Here is a 24,467-nt window from a genome sequence, read left to right as displayed (position 1 = left end):
TAACAACAACAACAACAATATCGCGCAACAACAATTTTAAAACAGTCTTACATAATACATAGTAAGTTTTACAACCCCTGTTATGTGCTGACTTTTTGAAGGCCCCTGTCAACGCCTTTTCTTCTCTTTAACAGCCTTCCAACCAAAACTCTCGAAATTAACCGTCAGCGTAGCAGTCTCAAAGTGCAAAGCAGCGCGAAGAGAAGCAAACGCCAACGTCAAACGCAGCAATGCTACATTTCTACCGCCAGCAGCAGCTCAGTTGGCGCGATGGCGTTGAGAATGATGGCGGAAATGAGCAGTACGAGTGCATAGCAGCTGTGCAACAACAAAGATTGATGCGTTGAGGAAAATAAATGATGATGGTGATTATTTCTCATTGAGTGTTTTTTTTTTTTTTTGCAGCGTTTTTGCTCACTGCTGCCAACGAGTCATGAGTGTAGAACTGTTTTAGACATGGCGGAGCTGAAATGTAATATTGGTATGACAGCAACAGCAACAGCAACGGCAGTGGCAGTGGCAGCGCCAGCAGCTGAAGAGCCATGGCCGTCATTAACAGCAACATCATCTATGAGTTGGCAGCATTGGTACTCAGTCACTCACACACATACACACACGCACACACTGACACTTGCGCTTGCACAGTCATTCATCTGTCCGTCAAAGCTTTAACTCCATACAGCTACATATCCGCCCATCTAGCCATCTACCCATCAGGCCATCCATCTCATCCATTGCCAACATCCATCTATTCATTTCAAAGCGAGCGACAGTCAACAGTCAGCAGTAAGCAATCACGAGTCAGCAGCAACAGCCAACAGTCACCAACATATTTTGTGTGATTTTTAACTTTTGACGAATTGGAATAGACAGTGGCAACAGCAAACGAGTCATTGTCGTCAGTAAGCGTGACGTTTTTGCAACTGCCGAGATGTGGTCCAACTGGCTTAGATGCTCGCATTTAAACAGATACACACATACATACATACAATAGTCGTAAGCATTCGCAAGCGTGCCGGCTGACAATTTGTTACATTTGATGCGATGCTTCTGCCACTATACTTGTATATTGTTGCTATTGTTGTTGGAGTTTACGCCAAGCCTGCCTAGCAAGATGAATGAGTAAATATTTTTACTTGTAAATGATTTTAGTTTTTATACGGCTAAACGCCCTGTTCCACTCCTGCAACGATTACACAGCAAGTGACAGTGAATGTAGTCCATACAAATTGCGGCGCAGCTCCTCGAGTAATCGTTGAGCTAAGAAATATATGCACCCATTTTTTTGTGTATTTTGTAAAGGACAACAAACGATTGCTGTTGTTGCTGCAAATAATTGTTGTGATCATGTTTGCTAACTGAATTGATTGCATGGAAATGTCCAAAAAATCAATCTTATTGCGAGGACTGCAAATGATTACAAATATCTATCAAAGTTCAAAATGACGTACGAGTGACTAATAACCAGTAATTATTTAGATTTGGCTATTAGTTACTGGATGAATGTTGACCAAGGCGGATAATAGATGGACAAAAATCTTACTATCGCAACATTGCGAAGGTTGTCTTTTACATTTTGCACCCAATAAGGACAACACAGTAAAATAATAATGAGGATGGCTTTATTGATTTTCAATATATTCTGCTTGGAAGTCAATACATTTCTGCATTCGGCTGAAACAATTTTCAAAGCACTTTTGCCACTTAGAAGTCGATACCTCCCCAATGAACTGTTTGAAAGCTTCAAAAGCTTTTTCACACGTTGAAAAACGTTGACCCCTGGGAACAAAAATAATTCATTAGGTATCAAATCAAGGCTGCAAAGCGGATGACCCATAAATTCGACCGAAACGTGAGAGCTCGCATTGGCTTGCATGTACCTTCTACTCAAATATGAACAAGACGTTATCAATAAAACGGTCCGCGGATGACATATGGCAAAAATAAATTTTTTGTTTTTTGGTAGGACTGTTATAAGCTTACATGGCAAATTTCAGCGTGATATGTCACATAGTTTGTTTTCTGTGTTACTGTAAACAAGTCAAGCTCGAGTGTGTTCTTCGAATTTAACGATGGAATTCAAGTTGAACAAAGAATTTGTTTGAAATTTTGTTATTCCAACAAAATTTCGGCTTCAGACGCCTTAAAATGTTGCAGGCAACCTATGGGGACTCTGCTCTATCGCGTGCACGTGTGTTCCAGTGGTACAAATCGTTCAAAGAGGGCCGTACATCAACCCAAAAAACCACGCCAAAGTCGCTCAAAAATTAAGGTTATGCTGACTGTTTTTTTCGATTACGAAGGTGTGGTGCACTCGGAGTTTCTTCCGCAAGGCCGATCGGTTAACGTTGAATATTATTTAGACGTTTTAAAGCGTTTGCGCGAGAACATTCGTCTTAAAAGGAAGGAATTGTAGGACAACAAGTCATGGTTCTTGCATCACGATAATGCACCAGCTCACACATCACGTCTTGTTCGCGATTATTTGAACAAAAATAATGTTAATATCGTTCCGCAAGCACCGTATTCGCCTGATACGGCTCCATGTGAGTTTTTCCTGTTTCCCAAGCTCAAGTTGCCGCTCCGTGGAAAACATTTTGAGACAATTGAAGTCATAAAAGAGAATTCGAAGAACACACTCGAGCTTGACTTGTTTACAGTAGCACAGAAAACAAACGATGTGACATATCACGCTGAAATTTGCCATGTAAGCTTATAATAGTCCTACCAAAAAACAAAAAATTTATTTTTGCCATATGTCATCCGCGGACCGTTTTATTGATAACGTCTCTTTCATATTTGAGCAGAAGGTATATATGACCATAAATATCTTTTTTTCTTAGTTCAAATATGTAAAAAAACGTCAATATTAACATTTTGCATTATTATTTTTTAATTTTATATCTGTAAAAGCCTTGCCAATTTTCTAAACATTCCTTGTATCTATATGGTTGTAAACCAGACAAATAAAATTATTTTGCGTTTGATGCTACTCCACTGACAGCAACATAATTAAAAAAAAGATGTTGTCTGTAAAGTCGGTTTACTGACGATAGTTTAACGTGACAACGTCATAAGAAAATATTGATGGAATGGTTGCAATTTTCAAAACAAAATTTTAATTTTATTTGTTTGATAGATATTTTGTATGGATATAGAGGAGGAGGTAAATGGAATTGCAATGGAATTGATCAAGTTAACATACATTTACACAAACGTGAAAAATGACGAAACATTTATCAAATTCATGAAAGGTATGCTCAATTTCGATTGTTACATTAATAAGTCAACAACACTAAGAGGCATCATCATCGATTTGCCTTTTTCAAGAAACATTACAGTCGAAACACCCCCTTTCATTTCCTACTTTTTCTATCATCGTCCTATTCTCAACAGAGAAATGGTTCATTACCATGCACACAGGAAGAAGGCATATGCAAATACAAGTATGTGAATTTATATACGAATGCGCATATACATACATATACATACATATATATACTCACTGAAGTAGGACAGAGCCAGATGTCGAACGTTGCCGAACGCGGGGGCCGATTGTGCTCTTTGTCGTTCGTTCCGCGCCTTCGCTTTAGTTCAAGCAAGGTAACGGCGATTGAGCAAGATAACGACACATTTTTTCGTGCGTGCAGCCGGCTAAATCGAATTATAAGGCGTAATCACGTCAAAAAATGCCTAAAAAATCAGGAGCTCATGAAACTGAACAACTTTTAACTACTTTGATGAATCGGACGAATATGACCTGACTGAGAATTGATTACGCTTGAGTGCTAAGAAAATTGTTTATTAGAAGAACTTTCTCGAATAGGTATTTATGAGGCAAACATACAGGATATACTAAATGGTGGTTAAATTTCAAGGGCCGATGTTGAATATGAACCACACCTAAACGTCAAGGTTTTTCTGCATTTGATTTGACAGTTTTCAATTTCAGATTAATTCAATTTGAACCATGGAAAGATACACAAGCGAGCAACGCGTTACAGTTATTCAGGCTTATTATGAAAACGGGCGTTCAAATCAAAATGCATATCGCGCACTTCGCGATTTTTTCGGTCAATGTAATCGTCCAAATGTGCGTACAATCGGCAAAATTGTGCAAAAGTTTGTGCAAACACGCTTACAAGGTGCAATTGACTCAAGAACTAAAGCCTCTTGACCATTTCAAGCGTCGCCAATGGTCAGAATGGTGGCAGGGAATGGCAAAAGTGAATAACCAACTTTCAAAGAAAATCGTCTTCAGTGATGAGGCCCATTTTCACCTCAGTGGATTCGTCAATAAGCAGAATTGCCGCATTTGGGCGAATGATAATCCAAGAGTGATTGCCGAAAAACCAATGCACCCAGAGTGACTTTTAAGATATATACGAACTTTTTATGGCCAGAATTGGAAGATATGGATGTGGACGATATGTGGTTCCAACAAGACGGTGCCACTTGTCACACAGCTAACGAAACAATGGCTCTTTTGCGCGAAAAATTTGATGGCCGAATAATCTCACGTCGCGGCGATGTCAATTGGCCGCCAAGATCATGTGATTTGACACCGTTGGACTTCTTCCTTTGTGGTATTTTGAAAGAAAAGGTGTACGTCGATAAGCCAGCAACAATTCAAGAGCTAAAGGATGAGATAATTCGGCACATTAACGGCATAGAACCTCAATTATGCCTCAGCGTCATCGAAAATTTGGACCATCGGATGGAGGTGTGCCGCCGAGGCCGCGGCAGCCATTTGGCCGATATTTTGTTCCATACTAATTGAGTCATATCAATATTATCATAATAAAGGGAAATTACAATAATTTCCTAAAAAATTTGTATTTCATTCAAAATCAACACCGGCCCTTAAAACTTGACCACCTTTAGTTTCTTTCTTAACTCTGTCTTCCAATTCGGCATTGTGCCTAATGCGATAAGTGCATCTGCCTATCTAAGCGGACATAGATCTTACGGGACACACTTCTTTCACAGCACATTACCTGTTTTGTCTCGTTAAGCTTCAGCGTCCATAGTTCACAGGTCGTTTTTACAGCCGTCTCTCTGGCACAATCGAAAGCATCTTCCAAATCAGAGTCACGAAGTTCATTGATCGAATTGATCAGCCCATCAATGAGTTTAGTCGCTTTCTCTAATGACAAAGTTTTCGATTGCAGCGCTAATTCATAGATATTTGTTTTATTATTATTTTTTTTTTTTTTTTGTTCAATTACTAGCGACTATTAAAAAATTGAACAGACCAGGAGGGCGCCAAAATTAGACTGATATATTATATATTAGTAATCATCTAGTATTTCTTCAGCATATTGACTGATATAACTCTCCTGTTTTTATTCGTAATGCAAAACAAAATTCACCTATGGCATTTCAAGATATTGAGTAGCAGGTACTGTGAAATATCGGGCGAATATACGCAATAAGTGCATACTAAAAACCACACTGGCGCCTGCATTTTGTGCCAGTACGTGCAAGAAAAATTCTTTGAAATTATGCCATCAAATGCAGTGAATATCAATGTCGTATTCATATATTGTAGTTTTTCAAAGGATTGCATGACTGTGAAGCCCTGGTCTATCGTCGACCAGTTGGCTCTAAAGCCTGCTTGGTAATCATCTAGTATTTCTTCAGCATATTGGCTCAGCCTTAAATATAATAAATATATTTGTGAAGACCTTGTACCCTGAGTTCAGTAGCGATATGCCTCTGTAATTTCGGCATTTTGTTTTACTTCGATATTTGCGATAAAAAATTTTAATATTAGAAATGAAAGACGAAAAATTAATTGACTTGGTGGATATATATACATCTTTTTTTGACGAAATGCAAATGTGGTCATTAATTCTGCCTTGAACCCACTAAAAATGATGATCACAGTCTTTGGAAAGCTACCAAATACCTTAAGCGACCAACCAAACGTAAAGTAGCAGTACGAGATTCAGTCGGCGTATGGTGTAGGAGTGACGAAGCCAAAACAGAGGCATTTGCAAAACACCTCTTTGAAACTTTTCAACCTAATTCCGTAGGTACCAGCAGTGATGAAGTAGAGATATTGAACTTTCTCGAATCTCCATGTCAAATGGACTTACCAATCAGTAAGATATCAAATAATGAAGTTGCTACAGAAATTCATAAATTAAATAACTACAAATCACCTGGATATGACTACATCGATAGCAAAGTGGTTAAGGCTCTTCCTGAAAAAGCTATACAATTCCTAACCATAATATACAATGCTATTCTTAATTTATACCATTATCCCACCCAGTGGAAATGTGCCATTGTGGTCATGGTACCAAAACCCAATAAACCCGAGAATAGTGTCAAGTCTTACCGTCCTATTAGTCTGCTGGTAACATTTTCGAAAATATTCGAAAGAATATTTTTGCAAAGAATGTTGCCTGTAATTGAGGATCATAACATCATACCTGAACATCAGTTTGGGTTTAGAGTAAGACATGGTACACCAGAGCAGTGCCACAGGGTCGCAAATGTAATTACAGCTGCACTGGAAGAGAAAAAATACTGTTCTGCAGCCTTTTTAGATGTTGAACAAGCATTTGACAGGGTATGGCACCAGGGACTTCTGTTCAAAGTAAAAAAGATATTACCAGCACATTTCTATCTGGTACTTAAATCTTATTTAAGTGACAGACACTTCTATGTAAGGCACGGGGATGCCTCATCTGAAATTTATAACATTAATGCCGGTGTACCCCAAGGTAGTGTCTTAGGTCCTGTCCTTTATACTATATTTACAGCTGATATGCCCAATTCAGAAAAAGTAGAAGTAGCAACTTTTGCTGATGATACAGCATTTATCGCTTATGACGAGTCCCCTGTAGAAGCTTCATATCTTTTGCAAAATCAACTCCAAATTTTGGAGTCTTGGCTTAACAAATGGAAAATAAAAGTTAATTCCGAAAAATCTACACATGTCACTTTTACATTAAGAAGAGAGCCATGCCCTGCTGTATTTTTAAATAATAAACAAATTCCCACTAGTGACAGAGTTAAATATTTAGGGATGCATCTTGATCGACGCCTCACGTGGAAAAGTCACATTCAGGCTAAGCAACAACAACTAAAAATTAAAACAACACGTATGCACTGGCTGCTTGGCCGTAACTCTCAACTTAGCCTAGAAAACAAAATACGGATCTACAAAGCTATTCTGAAGCCCATTTGGACCTACGGAATACAGCTATGGGGAACTGCTAGCAACTCCAATGTGGAGATCTTGCAACGTTACCAATCGAAAACATTGCGAAGCCTTGTTAATGCCCCTTGGTTTATTACCAATGAATCTATCCATAAGGACTTAGGTATTCCTTTTGTAAAGAATGAAATTCGAAAATATAGTACTAGATATCTGAAACGATTATCTAATCACATAAATCCAGCTGCTATTTGTTTATTAGACACAACCAATGAAACTATACGGTTAAAACGCAATCATATCTTAGACTTGCCATTCCTCTAGTATGAATCTACTCAACCTATAAACTTTAAGGTAAAATTAAGTAAGTTAATCTTAAGTGATAATATTAACAAACAATGAATTTAAGCAATCTTGAAGTACTAATGAATTTTAATAATTTAAGAACGAACTGTACAAGTTAATAAGCTGTTGTAATTTCTATGTAGATTTGCACAAAAGCAAAACTACCGCTGCCATTATCTTATAAGATCTAATTTGCTGAATGTCTTATAGTAGATAGATTGCAAATAAAGTAAGTTATAAAAAAAAAAAAAAAAATTAATTCTGCGTTAATATCAGCTATTTATGATTACGGCGTGACTAATCGTCAAATGGTGTAGCACTGCAGCTATGGAGTTATGGCTACAGCCGCCACTAATTGCAGATTTCCCGCTCTAAAGTCCTCTTGAGCCCGAACGGGTGGTATCACAGGCTTGAGTGGGCTCCATTTACACCCGACCTAACCTATTCTGAATACTCGAATCGACTCAAGTCATAAAAATAATCTCTAATACAAAATCTCAAGTTTAGTGGCTTGGGACTGATACCTATAAATTACTGAATTTCAGCACACTTTTAAACATACAAAATGTAATGAAATGGAAATGAAAAACTAATTTCGTTGTTTGTTTAAAATCTAATTCATGTGAGAAATTTCATTTAATTTTTCGATGTCCGCAAATTATAACCAATGCTCTTTAGCCGAGTTGCGAATCGCTGGCTTGTTAGCTACAGGGCGCCATCTATCTGTGAAGTGTACAGATTAGCGGAAAGTTATAGTCACTGCTACTTCCAGTCCACCACTAGGTGGCGGAGCATCTTTAGTTTTATGTATATCGGCAACTAGCTTTTTTTTGCACTTAGTGAAAAGTTCAGTCGGACGCAATTTAAATAACTGGCTCGTTGGTCTAGGGGTATGATTTCCGCTTAGGGTGCGGGAGGTCCCGGGTTCAAATCCCGGACGAGCCCAAGTAATGTTTCTTTTTTTAAATTTTCTTTTGCTGCGGCATGATTAATATGCTTTGAGTCAAATTATAAAAAGAAAATTCAGTGTAAAATGACGAGGCTCTGCGCGTTTATTAAAGCTGCCGGATGGTTTAAAAAGGAACACGTAGGGTGAGTATAAGCTCCAGTGGTATCACAATGGGCCTGTGAAAGGTCTAAGTGTGTCGCTACGACAACCACCCAACCTACCTACCTACCTATGTATGTTCATAATCAAGTATTGATAAAAAACAAGTAGAAAACAAAATAAATACATAGATCTTCCTATATTTTTGCTGCTTAATGCGCGGAACTAAATAAAATTGTACATATGTATATATAAAAATGTATTTTCTAACCTGTAGCTGTATATGCCACTTAAGTATATCTTTTTACAAGTTTTCGATTATTTCTATCGAAGAAGTACAGAAGAAATAAATACTTTCCTTTTAGGGGATATATGTATCTATGTATATATGTTTGTATGCATATAAAATTTATGAAATGGTTGAAAAGTACAAAAAAACGAGCGCTAAATATATTCTTACATGTGTATAAACAAGCATACATTCAAGTTTTAACAAGTTTCTCAAACCTCTGGTGCACCTGAGATATTTAAAAATAGTTTCATTCTGAGCTATTCGACATTTATGCAATTATTTAGCGTTTTTTGTTTAATTCTTGATTTGTATACCTACATATATTTGGGTTGTTAATCAAGTATGTGTTTGAACAAAAAGCGCTTAACTGGCTCGTTGGTCTAGGGGTATGATTTCCGCTTAGGGTGCGGGAGGTCCCGGGTTCAAATCCCGGACGAGCCCAAACTTCGTAGGTACTTTTTGTTTTAATTTGCATGATTTTTATATTAACATCGAAGTAAGGGAATATGTAGCAAGTATACACTGTTGGGAAAAATAACAGCAGCAAATATTTTCAAGTTATGTTTTTATTTTTATTTAAATTTTGAAAACTCCGGACATTTTGTGCCGTACAAGTTCAAACAAATAATGAAAATGAAGAACCTCTTTCCCCATATTCTAGGTAAGTAGGTAAGTTAGATGGCAAAAGTGCCACGGGTACACCACAAGTAGCTCCAGAGTGCCGATTTGATACCATAAAGTAGGTCACTACCTGCGAAACATTACAAAACTTAAAGAAAGAAACATCATCTACAGTGGAGGAGAGAAATGGGATCTAGGCTGGAGAACAGGCGTCAGACCCGGAAATTTACGCCAAATCCAAATGTTCTAACGGGTGATATTTTAGCTATTATCTTTTTAAACAGTTGGTTTCAACAGCTGACGCACGTTTCGTGTTTTGTTTCACTGTCAAACATCTTCAGTTTTGTCTATAATTTAACCATGAATAGTCTTACAAACGAACAACGCTTGCAAATCATTGATTTTTATTATAAAAATGCATGTTCTGTTAAGAAAGTTTATCGCGCGTTTCTTCCATTTTATGGTCAGTTTAATCGACCCACTGAAGCGGCTATTCGGGCTATTGTGACTAAATTTTGAACCAAATTTACATTATTGGACATCAAACCACCAATGCGCTTACGTAGAGTGCGAACTGAAGAAAATATCGCAGCTGTATCGGCCAGTGTTAATGATGACCATAAATTATCGATTCGTCGCCGTTCGCAGCAATTGGGCCTCTGTTACTCTACAACGTGGAAAATTTTGCGAAAGGATTTAGGTGTAAAGCCTCTCAAAATACAGCTGGTGCAAGAATTGAAGCCGAACGACCCACCGCAACACAGAATTTTTGGTGAATGGGCTTTTGGAAAGTTGGCCGAAGATCCACTTTTTTATCGAAAAATTGTGTTCAACGACGAAGCTCAGTTTTGGATCAATGGGTACGTAAATAACCAGAATTGTCGATTTTGGAGTGAAGATCAGCCAGAAGAATTGTAAGAGCTACCAATGTATCCAGAAAAGGTCACAGTTTGGTGCGATTTATGGGCTGGAGGTATCATTGGACCGTACTTCTTCAAAGATGCTGTGAATCGTAATGTAACTGTGATTGGTGAGCGCTACCGTGAAATGATATCCAACTTTATTTTGCCCAAAATGCAAGAGCTTGACTTGCATGACATGTGGTTTCAGCAAGACGGTGTCACATGCCACACAGCACGCGAAACAATGGACTTGTTGAGAGACGAGTTCGGTGAACATTTTATTTCACGTTCGGGACCTGTCAATTGGCCACCCAGATCGTGCGATATAACGCCTTTAGATTATTTTTTGTGGGGCTATGTTAATGCTCCTGTCCATTCAGACAAGCCTGCTTGAATGAACGCATTGGAAGACAACATTAAAGCATTTATATGTGAGGTACCGGCCGAAACATTGGAAAGAGTATGCCAAAATTGGACTAAGCGGATGGACCATTTGAAGCGCAGTCGCGGTCAACATTTGCATGAAATAATCTTCAAACATTAAATTATATGGACTGTACTATCGATTTAAATAAAAATTGCACGCATTTTTCTGAATTTTAAGTGTGGTTTTTTGAAAAAATTTCCCATAGCTCTTAAAAAATCACCCTTTACTTTCCGACAGTGTACTACCAAAGCGATTATTTCTTATTAAGCGTTAGGACTAAGCAAAAAGTACATGAATTAAAAAAAACAATTTCAATACCACGAAAAATACCATATTTTCGTAGCCGGAAGTGCTTACTTCGTATGGAATGTTTGTTAAAATTTCGTTGGCTTTAAAAAAATGGAATAATAGTCGACCTCGCACTTAATAAAATACTCGTGGCTATAAATAAGAGTAAAATTTTTGTAATATTTCTCAAACCACAAAAAAAAATCATTGATTACACAGGCAAACGATGAAAAAACTTTTTCAATAATTTTACCTAATTCCCTGTTTCCAAGTAAGGAAGTGTTAAATTCGTTCGCATTCGTTTATATACTCTCGCTCATTCTATAAATACATATATACCATACAGGGTCCGCCCCTCGAAGTGTAACCAATTAAAATTTAGTTTGGAAAATAAATTTACTTAGGAAAATTACTTTTATTCAATTCAAAGTAGAAAATGTGTGAAAATATTGTAATACACAATTAAAAATCAGTTTACTTTTGCTCGTTGTGACCACCTTTTGCCTTGCCTGCCTTGAGATGGTTCAAAAACGAATCACAAGCTGCCCGAGTCTGACTTCCAGGTATTTTGGCCCACTCACGAACCATCGCTTTCCTTCGCGCCTCAAGACTGGTGAATCTTTTAGTTCGGATCCTTCTCTCCGAAATGGTCAAGTGGCTCAAAGAGAATAATCCATCGGATTCGCGTCTGGTGAATAGGAGAATCATTGTGTGGTCATTATGAAGTTCGGAACGTTGTTTTTTAGCCATTCGAGCTTTGTGAGATGGTGCCGAGTTGTGCTGAAATGTCATGGCCTGCCACCGAAATGTTTGTCTGCCCAAGCAAGGCTTCAAAGCAACCTCCAGAATACTTTTCCAATAATATTTCGCATTTGCCTTGACGCCAGGCTCGATGAAAACGATTTAAGAGCGCCCATCTGCGGTAACAGCAGCCCAAACCACTACCTGTGGCGGGTGCTGCCTCCTGGTAGCCAATCGATGACTCAAATTCTCGTATGAACGGTCAGTCAAATAAACCCTATCGTTTTGGGAGTTTACGAATTTACCCATTTGAAAAATTCTCTCGTCAGAAAACAAAATGTTGGGGAATTGACCGCTTTCGGCCAAGCGAAGCAACTGCTTTGCTTTTGGATCTTGTAAGGTTTCACTTTGAGATCATTTTTCAGTACGCGGCGAATGCTACGGCCAGATATTTTCAATTCTTTCACCATTTGATTAACACTTCGTCGGGGATTCCGCTCAAGTCACTTCTTCACGTGACGTTGCAGTCTTTTCATGACCACCATGACGTTTCGCGATGCTACCACTATCATTGTAACGAGTAATGGTGCGATAAATAAAAACTTTATTTACTTTAAGGTGCTCGAGCTCTTGAACAATCGCTGGTTGTAATTTTCCAGCTATATTTGGCTTGGCAATCACACTATTACATTTGAAATCCATTACTGATTTTCTCTTTTCGCGTTAACTCTCGGCGAAATGCTTCCACGCGCTTGTAAACAATATTCTGGACTAGCATTTAGTCAACTAACAGACAGCTGACGCCCGTGCGCGAGCGGTCAGAAGTTGGTTACATTTCGAGTGCCGGACCCAGTAAACTAAAAAGCAGTACTAATTCGACTAGGCTTAAAATAATCAGCAGTTTTTTCTTAATCCTGAAATTGCTGCGTTTGTGCGGTTGATAAATGCTCAGAGTAGTGCGCGTTGTTGCCACGGTTTGTGTCCGGCGTTTACCTACACCGGTCGATCCTTCTCCGTTTTTGTAAATTTTGTCTATTTGTATTCTCTGCAAATGTTGTGAATTTGTTTAGATATATATTCTTCTCTCTCTCTCTCTTTCTCATTCGCTCTCGGGTCTCTCCCTCTTTCTTTGTCTGCCTTGAAAGTTTCACTTCTGTTATGTGTACTACGCTACACGCACTTTGTTTTTTTAGATTTGTCTCCTATTACTTTTAATTTTCAAAATACTAAAACTTTGTGGCTTAAATTTTTAAGTAGGGGAAAATCATTCTACTATTGCGCGAACCTCTTGTTAAAATATAATGCTTCGAGATTAGGAGTTATGTTCCCTATTTTGGTCATATAATTGTCAGGCTCCGATCGCACACCTAAAATCAATGCCCATCACCATCACTGACCAAATCGGCGACAATTTGGAACCTTCTATTTCTTTCCGATTCACAGCTACTTCAGCACTTGGAAACGTTCAGCCATATAAAGAAGTTCAACATCGAAGCTCATCGTTCTACATGTAACTTTTTAAAAAGGGTATGGGCAGCCGAACGGATTAGCAATTTGAGGCCAGTGAAGAGCCAAACAAGTAAGTGAAAGCCGTGCATGAGAAATGTTCGATAGAAACTGCGAGTCGCAATGCCTTCCTGTTCTAGATGGGCACGAGATCCAGCAAGAATGGCAGTTGATTGCCAATCTTTTGATACGGCCTTTATACTTTGCACTAATTTATCATAATCTGAAAATGTCATCGCTCCATCTGCATCAGTGAAAAGAAGGTAATGCCCTCTCACACTTAGCATTCCCAGACGAACAGCACCGCATTTTCCGCGGTTTTCAATAAGCTCTAGTACTCGAAATTTCTCCACAGTGCATCGTTTGGAATAATTCAATGCAAGTGAAACTGTTTCATCATTACTGCCATCACTAACGACGATAATTTTGGAAGTAAACCTTTCATTTCTTGACTTCTTCTCCAGGTAACTCAAGCATTCATCTAGCATTTTGGTCATCTGCTATCGATAGAAAATCCACATTTTGTATCGCTACTGGATTGTGCGTTTCCTCCTTACTTCTTTTGATAACTGGAAAAGGTTTTATAATCGCTTTTTGTACAACAAAGAGGGCAGACAATACCGATAAGCCAGTGATAATGACCACCTTTGCAAGCTCAATCAGGCACATGAAGCTTATATTCTTTCAAAAGCGATTGATTTCAAACAGCATTACCTCAGGAACTAAACAAACAGAAAAGATAAAACGCCATATAATTCGTATCAAGATTTTTGACAATTTGTAAACGACAGCAATTTTTTTAACTGTTGTTAAAGAGCTGACCTCGTGTCTAAGATTTGACTAAGATTATGCGCGTAATAGCCTGATCAATTTAAAATTTAATGTTGAAACTAGCAGAAAATCGCCGAACAGGCAAAACTCTTGTCTTATTTATGCCTCTCACAAACAAACTAAACAGGCTATATATTCGAGACGAGTGACGAGAATGTACGTAGCCCGCGAAATTTGAAAATTCACCTTATTTTCTGAACAAACCTGGAATTACCAAGCCATTCACTGCATTTTCACAAACATGTAATTTCTTTTTCGTTTTGTTTTTTTGTTCATTTGTTTTGTATTGAGAAAGGAGCTGACGTCAGACTTGTCAAAATCGCCACCTAAGGTACTCAATTCGCATTGGTTATATTTACTTCATAAAACTAGTATTTCAAAGCTCATTATTTTCGAAGCTGCCAAATCTCTCTTCAGATATTAGCTAAGTTTCATTGGATGTCGTTTATACAGAGCAAATCTTGTTTGCTTCAACTTTGCGAATTCTGTTCTGGTGTTACTAGTTATGTCCATACATCTTGCAGTTGTTAGTTTTGAGTCTAAAGTCAACAACATCATTGAGAAGAATGAGAACACAACGGCATTGGCAGAGCACGAACATCACAAGTAATGCATTGAAGAAACACATGTTGCCCTGTGTGAACGCGGTCTTACTAATACTCATTAAGAGTTTGCACACAAATGTAATTTTTGGCAGCTCCTTTCCAGTGTTGCCCACAAATGGTTATTTATACCAGTTGCTTGACCTGTTCGCCACTCGCTAACGCGATCGAAGACTCATATTATTAGAATTTAACCAAGGTTTTTGGGGCACACTTTTTCGTCGTAGTCTATAAATTAATTAATACCAAAATTGTTAAGTATGGAAAGGAAATCGTTTACATAGTTTATAAAACTCGTTGAGATCTGAAAGAAACCTCTACATAAATATTGATTTGAAGCAGGGGTTAGAGCTAAAGAGTTTTCCATTAAGAGGTGTTATTGGAGGTCTTTTCCCGTAAAAAATCAATGGTTTCGTTACTTGTGTGGCACGTAGCGCAGTCTTGTGGAAAATAAACGTTGTCCAGATCAATACCATCCAATTCCGGCAAAAAAAATAGTCATCTGTCGATAGCGCAATCCATACAACGTAACAGTTGCTTCAGCTTCATTTTCGAAATAGTCAGGTCCAATGACACCGCCAGACCAGAAACCGCACCAAACAGTCACACGTTGAGGATAGAGAAGCTTTTCAATAATAACTCTTGGATTTTCTGAGCTCCAATCCGACAATTTTGCTGGTTGACGAAGCCACCGAGGTGGAGATGGGTCTCATCACTCATTTCTATGGAATCATTCTACGGATCATTTTCATGCATTTCAACGACCCAATGAGCAAAGGCACGACGTTGTTGAAGAGCTCTTGTATTTACTGCACTTTATAAGCCTTAAGACCCAAATCTTTATGCGAAATACGGTGTAAAGACGTTTGTGGAATGCCTAATTCCAAAGAACGACGAGAAATCGGCAAACCTGTGTTTTCTTCAACACCTTCGGCTGCAACAGCAATATTTTCGGCTGTTCTTAAGCGACCTGCACGGGTTTTATTCTTCACATCACTAACTTGTCCCAACAGCTCGCATTTTTTGACCAATTTCTGTATTGCGGTCCGACAAGGCGCTTCACGATGACCCAAAATTGTTCGAGTTTTACGAACCGTCTCTGCCACATTTTCACCATTTTTATAGTGAATTTTAATAATTTCAATGCGTGTATCTTTCCAATTTTATCAGTGGCGTAGTTTCTACTTGCCAAATATTGAAAAATGACAACTTCAAAAGAGACATCTACCGAAATAGCGGGCTATTCAAAATAACCCCTGTTATTGGAAAGCCCTTTATATTAAAAATTGTCAGTCTATAGCTCGTTGGTAAGTTGCTTTAAATCGACCGCACAGTTTCTACTCAAATCTCGGACAAACAAGAAAGAGAGTTGATATAAACGGGGTAATAATAAAAATGAGAAAAAGCTAAAATGGCAACACTGGCTACGATAGGCAAGCGAGGCCTCAATTAAAAATAGAGATATCTCGATGAAACATGTACGATTTAATGAAGAAAAAATTCACAAATTTTTTTATATAACTAAGAGACGACCGACCATCGATAAGCAAAGCAATTTTATATTTTGTCTAATTTTAAGCATTTTTCAGGGCGACACTTAAAGTGACACAAATTCGTCGACAACTTTCCACAGCTTTTTCCCGTTTGTAATAACTAATAAGTTAAAGACAAAAATGGGCTTAAAAAAAAGTAATCATTGGGCTCGTCCGGGATTTGAACCCGGGACCTCCCGCACCCTAAGCGGAAATCATACCCCTAGACCAACGAGCCAGTTGATAAAATGGTGCCAAAAAATAGTTTCGATTTATGGATCTTTTTCTTATTATAATTCTTATACGAATGAACAAAAATGTAGTCCAATTAAAGATTCCACTACAAAAAATGTTCATGATCGTTCAAGTATTTAAAAACGTAATACAACAACTAAAAGTAGCTACTCCCATTTAATTTTATTAGGTATTTGTTTGTACAGTAAGTGGCACTCAAACTGGAACTGCCAGTTGTTGTTTTTGTTTTTCATGGTAATTTTTTATAAAATAAAATTTAGGACGAGCAAAATCAATTTAAAGTGATGCCCTAAAATTTACACATATAAAATTAAAAACAAAAAAATCGTAAAATTCCATAAAAAGTACAGAGTTTTTCACTGAATGATTTAGAATTTAAATTTAAACTTTTCTAAATCGGTCGGATACAGAAGTTTTACCGTTTTCCGTTGATAAGCTTGACTGTTTAAAAAAATAATTTTTTTATTAACCCTATTCCCATGTCGTTCTATTTGGCACCTTAATCCCATGTCGATGGGTCGTTCGCGTCCGGCGCTTCTTTCTCTATACATTCTGTCAAAAAAATATCGGCAATTGTTCAATAAAACGCAAAATAATTGTTTAATCATCAAAATTTATTTTGTCGCCTTCAAAATAGGCTCCATTCGAAGCACAATACACATATGCCAACGATTAGTCTGGTCATCAAAGCACCTTTTCAATGCGTTTGAAGAGATCTTCTTCAGCTCCTTCAGCAATTTTCCTTAACGGTCTCTATCGACTCAAAGCGGCGTCCGCGGAGTGGCAATTCAAGTTTTGGGATAAGGAAAAAGTTACAGGGGGCTAAAACCGGTGAATACGGAGGTTCTTCGATGATATTTGTCGAGTTTTTGGTCAAAAAAGTGTTCACAATATGAGCTTGTGAGACGGTGCGTTATCATGGCGCAAGATCCATGCGTTTTCGTTCCACAAATTGGGCCGTTTCCTACTCAAATTCGCTCTCAAACTTCGCTTAACTTCCTAATAATTTATCATATAACCATTTGGAATGAATTCCGAGTGCGCAACCACATGATAATCAGAGAAAACGAGTAGCATGACTTTCACTTTTGACCGACTTTGACGAGGTTTTTTGTGTTTCGGCTCATGTGGATAGCGCCATTCAGCCACATCAGCCGTCTGTTGACTGATTTGCATGTCAAACTTATATACCCACGTCTCATCACCTGTTGTGATGCGCTGTATAAACATTGGGTCCGAATTCACTTGCTCAGCCACCTTCATGTCTTCAGCTACCTTTTGCCGATAAATTTTTTTAAAGAAATTCAACTATCTGTGAACGTCAAATGTTGCGAATTGATTCGTGAGACACGCCAGGGTCACGAGCTACCTCTGTCAAATTTAAATTTAAATGATTTACCAGCACCATTTCCTTGACTTTGTCGACAATTTCATATCTACAAGGTGTAGTCCAAAATAAACAAGACTGGCGTCATAAAAATGTTTTTGATCTCGTCATCTTTTTAATAGTGCGTTGAACCGAAATCATCGTTGAAATTCATGGAAACCTCCAAAACAGCGACTGATCATTTGGGCTTACGAAAGGTCTGGGCACGTTTCATTTCGCACAAGTTAACCGAGGACCAAAAATTGCTCAGAATTCAATATTCGAAAGACTTCATTAAAGAGGCGAGAAAAGACGAGAACTTCCTTCACAACATTGTAACTGGTGATGAAACGTGGTGTTTCCAACGTGAACCTGAACCTAAGCGTCAAACTGCCGAATGGAAGGCCCCAGACGAGTCACCACCCAAAAAAAATGCGTTTGGAGCAGGCAAAAATTAAGTCGATGTTCATTTGATTCCAAGAGAATTGTCCACAAGGAGTTAGTGCCAATGGGCCAAACCGTCAATGCAATTGTTTATCTTGGAGTTTTGAAGTGGTTGTTGCATCGCATTCGTCGAATTAGCCTTATATACCGCGAAGGAGAAAGCTGGTGCTTACTGCATGAAAATTCACCATCTCATCGATCCACTCTTGTGATTCATTTTTTGACTAGAAATCGCATTTTAACCATCACTCACTCACCCTATTCGCCTGATATGGCTCCCTGTGACTTCTACCTATGCAGAAAATTGGGTTTGGTCATGAAAGGAAAACGTTCTGCGTCCGTAGAGACCATCCAAAAGGCTTGCACCGATATCCTGAAGGACATTCCGGTCAATGAGCTGAAACACTCTTTCGAAAAGCTTTTAGATCGCGCAAAACGGTGTATCGAGACCAGAGGGGACTATTTTGAATAAATAAACTCGAAGTTACCAGAACAAAGCTCCTGTCGTTTCTATTTTAGCTCAGTCTTGTAGATTTTGGAATTCACCTTGTATAACGGACTTAATTTGTAACAAAACTTATGGCAGTACAAAGGGTGGTCAAGGGCCGGTGTTGATTTTGAATAAAATACATTTTTGTTTAGGAAATTATTGTAATTTCTCTTTATTATGCTAATATTGGTATGGCTGAATTACATATGAAACAAAATATCGGCCAAACAGCCGCCGCGGCCTCGGCGGCACACCTCCATCCGATGGTCCAAATTTTCGATGACGCTGAGGCATAATTGAGGTTCTATGCTGTTAATGTGCCGAATTATCTCATCCCTGAGCTCTTGAATTGTTGCTGGCTTATCGACGTACATCTTTTCTTTCAAATAACCCCAAAGAAAGAAGTCCAATGGTGTCAAATCACATGATCTTGGCGGTCAATTGACATCGCCGCGACGTGAGATTATTCGGCCATCAAATTTTTCGCGCAAAAGAGCCATTGATTGTTTCGTTAGCTGTGATACAAGTGGCACAGTCCTGTTGAAACCACATATCGTCCACATCCATAGCTTCCAATTTCGACCATAAAAAGTTCGTTATCATCTCACGATAGCGAACACTATTCAAAGTAACTGCCACCAATGATGCCGCCGGCCCATAAACCGCACCAAACAGTCACTCTTTGTGGGTGCATTGGTTTTTCGGCAATCACTCTTGGATTATCATTCGCCCAAATGCGGCAATTCTGCTTATTGACGAATCCACTCAGGTGAAAATGTGCCTCATCACTGAAGATGATTTTCTTCGAAAATTGGTCATTCACTGTTGCCATTTCCTGCCACCATTCTGACCATTGACGACGCTTGAAATGGTCAAGAGGCTTTAGTTCTTGAGTCAATTGCACCTTGTAAGCGTGTAAATGCAAGTCGTTATGCATAATGTTCATCAACGATGAGCGTGAGAGGTGCAATTGTTGGGCACAACGTCGAGTTGAGGTGGACGGCTCTTCAACCACACTATCGCGAACAGCAGCAATGTTTTCTGCAGTACGAGCTGTACGAGCATGCACTGGTTTGCTCAAACTTTTGCACAATTTTTCCGATTGTACACACATTTGGACGACTAAATTAACCGAAAAAATCACGAAGTGCGCGATATGTATTTTGATTTGAACGCCCGTTTTCATAATAAGCCTGAATTACTTTAACGCGTTGCTCGCTCGTGTATCTTTCCATGGTTCGAATTGAGTTAGTCTGAAATTGAAAACTGTCAAATGAAATGCAGAAAAAGTTTGACGTTTAGGTGTAGTTCACATTCAACATCGGCCCTTGAAATTTAACCACCCTCTATATTATTGAAATCTAATAAATGTGTTTTTTAAAGAAGTTTATTTAAAAAACAACTTACCACTTTATTACCCTGAAGTTGTAAATTGTTCTCCAATATTGGGCAAATTTATGAAATATTTTACACAAAAGATGTTGTTTTAACAATTTTCAAAAATGAATCTTTATTTTTGTAATTACATAACTTTCGGTAGATAGATTGGAAAATTGGTGTTAAATATAACATATGTGAATTAAAGTATGTATGTATATAAAGAATTAGAGGTAAAGGGAAATACGTACACTACATACAATAGAATTAATATAACATTTAATGAAAAAAATAAATCAAAAAATTAAAAAAAAATTTAATTGAAAAAAAAAACACTATGTGATTACGCATAGTTATTTATAGATATATGAATTATTTTGTAAATATTTTTAATTTTTATTGGTTACATGTATTTTCTGTAGTTATTTTTATATACATACATATAACTTTTTCATTAAGGTTAACACAAAATGCATAAAATATTTATGATTATGAACATAATAAAATACGCAATGCATACAAATTAAATATTAACATAAATTGTGTAAATACATATTTTTTATAGAATATTTTTCAAATAAAATAGATTTTCGCAAATAATATAAAATACTCGATTAACTTTAATTTGCCCAATATATGTATGTATTTATAAAAGATACAACAAACACAAAAAAACAAACGGCTTTGATTTCAGAATATGTTTCAAAAACAAAAAACAAGGGGCGCGTGAATGTTATTGAAAATCCTATGCCCCACAACGGCCTGGCCGTTAGAAGGTCAAATATTTGTTAATAAAAACGTAAACAATTTTTTCTAGTTATGGCCATCGGGTCGTCTCTGACTAAAAAAGTTGCTAAAGTATTATTTTTTCCTCGCTTTCTGGTCTGCATACAATTAAATCATTTTAAAGTGTGGAATTTTCAGGGTAAAAACTACATTTTTTTCCAAATATTGTAATTTTTTCAAATGTTAAAGAATTCAGGTATTAAAAAACTCAAAATCGTATATTAATTTTTTGGAAATCCTTGCATTTCAACAAGAATGAAAAAATGTTCCCGATCAATTATCCAATATTTACTATTCTCAATATTTGAAATTTATTTAATATTAAATGACACAACGTAAATAATTTTGACAAATTGGAAGTTTATAAAAATCAAAAAGTGGATCCAAAATTTGTCTAGTAGTTTTTCTAGGCTTTACTTTTTTTAATATAAATATGTATGTATGTATGTATATCTCATATTTTGGCATAAATTGTATTTTAGAATTTGAATGAATATTTTGAGTAAATTTTTATTTCAATTTCTTCAAGTAAATATCATTAGCTACGCTACGCATGTTTGTATGTCTGTATGTATGTATGGAAAAAATGTGGGTGGCCATTTGTTAAATCTCCAATTCGAAACGTCGCAAATGCTTTTGAATTGCAGTTGTCGGCCTTATCGCTGTTGGGTTATGCGGCGTCGCTATCTTCGTTGGTTTGGAAATTTTCGTATGCTCCACAGCTTCACTTCCGCTCGAACCGGAAGTGGGTGAACAAAGGGGGGTGTGTTCGTGCGAACGCCTACCCAACACTGCTACAGATGAGTTGTATGCTTTTCTGTTGCTACTACTATTGTTGTTGTTTATTACATTCTTCGTATTATTGTTGCCAAATGTTGTATACTGCTGCTGTTTTTGTTGTTGTTTTTGCCACCTATCATCACCAACATCATCATCCTCAGCATCATCACCGTTGTCGCTGCCATTGTTGCCGCTGGTATGCGCAGCTCCTGGTTTGCGGCAAAATTTTATTTGTGTGTTTGCTGCGATCGCATCTCTTGGACTGCTGGTAGTTGTTGTTGTTGTTGTTTTGCGCACAAAATCCGTAAAACTGCTCAAATTGATGGCATTGCGCTCGGCCACGCACATTTGACCGTCTCTCGGCTTTATTACAGCCGGCGCCGTTTTGGTAAGCACTGTGTTTGTTGTTGTTGTTGTTGTTGTCGTTGTCGACTGCGTGTTTACCGCTACATCCTTGCTTTTTCCAAGTTTCGTCATCATTCTGCTTGCTAAATTTTTGCTGTTGCTGCTGATATTGCCGCTGTTCATATTGTTGTTGTTGTTGTTGTTGCTAATATTAATTGCACTAACACTATGTACATTATGTATGCTACTACTTTGTTCAATAACATTTTTATTAGTATTGCTAATATTAAAATTATTTTTGTTTTTGTTGTTATTGTTAGTATTACAGTTATGATTATAGATATTTTTATTAGCACTAGAAATCTTTGGTTGCTCCACTGGTTTTGTTGTTGTTGTTGTTAATGGTAATGTTGTTTTTGTTGTTGATGAAGAGGGATTATTCGCTTGGCTTAGGTTTGTTATTTCTTCCATAGTATTGTATGTTTTTGTTGTTGCTCTTACTGTTTCTGACTTGTGACTATTGTAAGTATTTGCTCTGCCCACTGCAGCAACAACAGTTGGCGTATCAGCAATTAATACTTGTTGTTCATTTGTCTCTACTCGAGTTTGCATTTCACTGCAAATGTTTTGTTCTGGTTGCCTTTCAAACTTCGCGCTTTCTTTACTTTGCCCAATTTGCGGCTGCCGTTGCTGCTTTGGGTCAAATGGCCTGCTCTCGTCCCTCTCTATAGCCGCTTTTACGGTTGTGATTGTTGTTGCTGTTACTATTGCTAGCTTTGGTGTAAGAGATGTTGTTGTTGCAGCCATCGATGCGTGGTTGGATGATGCTGATGACGATTTGGATGCTGTTGATGGTGCAGCAGTTGTTGCAGTTTGCGTTCTGGCAGCGTTCATAGCACATTTGCGTGAGGTTGTTTTCAATTTCTTGCCGAATGTGGAAGATTTTAAACCTGATTTGTGCGTCAATAAAAGAAAAGGTTGAAAGTAGGCAATTAAAAAGAAGAAAAAACATTTTTAAAATATGTAAAAAAATGTAAATTTTTTTTAGTTTTCATGTTAGATGAAGCGATGAAACCACAGCCGAGAACGGTATGAAGATGAGCTTAGTTTTAATAAGTGAAATTTCAGTATGGAAAAATGCTAAGGATGTAACTGAAGGAGTTTTCGTGAACTTTGAAATACTTGAAGAAATATACAAACACAATAAATTCACTTGCATAACAATTGTACATATGTATGTGAGTACACTCTTATATACACCGATGGCATTCTACAAGGTGGCACAAAATTAATCACCCTATCGGAAAATTCATAATTTTTGCAAATGGCATCGTACGCCAGTCATATTTGATACTTGTAAATTAGGCAGCCGCAGTATACAAACAGTCAAGCAATGGCCAGATCAAAATAAATATTTGAATCAGTCAAAATCATATTTTTTTTTATTTAGTAAAAGAGTTAATAATTGTTTTTGTGCCACCTTGTATGACACATTTACAGTATTTTGTATTTGAAGGAATGAATTTAAACGTTTTTTTTCGTCAGATAGGCGCGAACGATTGCGTCGAACGATCATCAGCAGAATGTCCCTAGACTGGAATCCGCAAGGCTTTCGCCGAAGAGAGCATAGAGTTGATGTCTGTATGACGAATTTACTTTATCTGACTCGTCGCTCACTTGACGGCAGATAAAGTTAAAAGCTGCAAATCGACACCAATGGAATTTATTTGCAAATAAATAGCAAATAAAAATAATATTAATAATAATAATAATAACCGCAAATATTTTATTAGAAGACAAACACTTGGTTGAATTAAATTCGGCATAGCCAAATTTGCTAAATACACTTATCGACAAAGCTATTTCGCGCACCCCACCGGAGAGATTGCGCTCACAAAGGAAATGTAAACAATTGGCAGATATTTGAATCTTGAAAAGAAACAAAATTTATTTCACAACATCTCAAATACGCTGCGGAAAGAATAAAAAAATTGGACACCATCTCAACCGAACGATTAAGTGAGAAATTCCGGACATACTGGTGATTTAAAGGTGTATATGTGAGATCTCTATCGCAGTAGTTTACATTCGTTTGAAGCATAATGATCCTTTTTATCTGACATCACAAATGTCTACGTTCATCTCGAGAAAACAGCATTTACGGTAATCACCCTCCATCAAATACTACAAATTGTGAAGAGTGGTTTCGACGCTCCCAAAGTGGGCATTTGGTCGTGAGTGATAAAATCGCAAAAGGAGCACCGAAACAATTTGAAATTCGAAGATGCTCAACTACAACAGTTATTGGATGAAGACGC

At 37.5% G+C, this 24,467-nt stretch overlaps 2 protein-coding genes, 3 non-coding genes and 1 pseudogene across 5 annotated transcripts in view; 2 read left to right on the top strand and 4 right to left on the bottom strand.

Moving 5' to 3' along the window:
• Positions 1-8,389: 8,389 nt before the first annotated feature.
• On the top strand, positions 8,390-8,461 carry Trnap-agg (transfer RNA proline (anticodon AGG)). The gene has a single exon. It is a non-coding gene; the product is annotated as a tRNA-Pro (tRNA).
• A 764-nt stretch (positions 8,462-9,225) lies between these two features.
• On the top strand, positions 9,226-9,297 carry Trnap-agg (transfer RNA proline (anticodon AGG)). Its single transcript has one exon. It is a non-coding gene; the product is annotated as a tRNA-Pro (tRNA).
• A 3,886-nt stretch (positions 9,298-13,183) lies between these two features.
• LOC128864694 (dolichyl-phosphate beta-glucosyltransferase-like) lies at positions 13,184-13,894 on the bottom strand (annotated as a pseudogene).
• A 2,578-nt stretch (positions 13,895-16,472) lies between these two features.
• On the bottom strand, positions 16,473-16,544 carry Trnap-agg (transfer RNA proline (anticodon AGG)). The gene has a single exon. It is a non-coding gene; the product is annotated as a tRNA-Pro (tRNA).
• A 5,083-nt stretch (positions 16,545-21,627) lies between these two features.
• LOC128864693 (probable serine/threonine-protein kinase dyrk1) lies at positions 21,628-23,043 on the bottom strand. The gene is made up of 3 exons (XM_054104445.1): positions 22,651-23,043; positions 22,201-22,354; positions 21,628-22,013 (listed from the first exon to the last, which is right to left on the bottom strand). The coding sequence occupies exons 1-3, from the start codon at positions 23,041-23,043 to the stop codon at positions 21,628-21,630; spliced, it is 933 nt and encodes a 310-aa protein (XP_053960420.1).
• LOC128863059 (protein outspread) overlaps positions 23,010-24,467 on the bottom strand; it is a 51,026-nt gene continuing 49,568 nt past the window's right edge. Inside the window, exon 8 of the mRNA XM_054101957.1 lies at positions 23,010-23,099. Coding sequence (XP_053957932.1) covers positions 23,094-23,099 — 6 coding nt within the window. The 3' untranslated portion in view covers positions 23,010-23,093. The remainder of the gene's footprint in view (positions 23,100-24,467) is intronic.

Source organism: Anastrepha ludens, chromosome 5, assembly GCF_028408465.1.
Source record: "Anastrepha ludens isolate Willacy chromosome 5, idAnaLude1.1, whole genome shotgun sequence".
In the NCBI taxonomy this organism is placed as follows: Eukaryota; Metazoa; Arthropoda; class Insecta; order Diptera; family Tephritidae; genus Anastrepha; species Anastrepha ludens.
This window is presented reverse-complemented; position numbering and strand designations above follow the sequence as displayed.

What these genes read in the sequence shown, in the direction of transcription:
- LOC128864693 (XM_054104445.1), bottom strand. Translation starts at nt 23,043, where the DNA reads ATGAACGCTGCCAGAACGCAAACTGCAACAACTGCTGCACCATCAACA. An exon ending in ATAGTCACAAGTCAGAAACA is followed by an intron (nt 22,355 to 22,650) that starts GTAAGAGCAACA and finishes AATTAATATTAG; the next exon opens with CAACAACAACAACAACAACA. An exon ending in CAACAACAACAACAAACACA is followed by an intron (nt 22,014 to 22,200) that starts GTGCTTACCAAA and finishes GCCGCAAACCAG; the next exon opens with GAGCTGCGCATACCAGCGGC.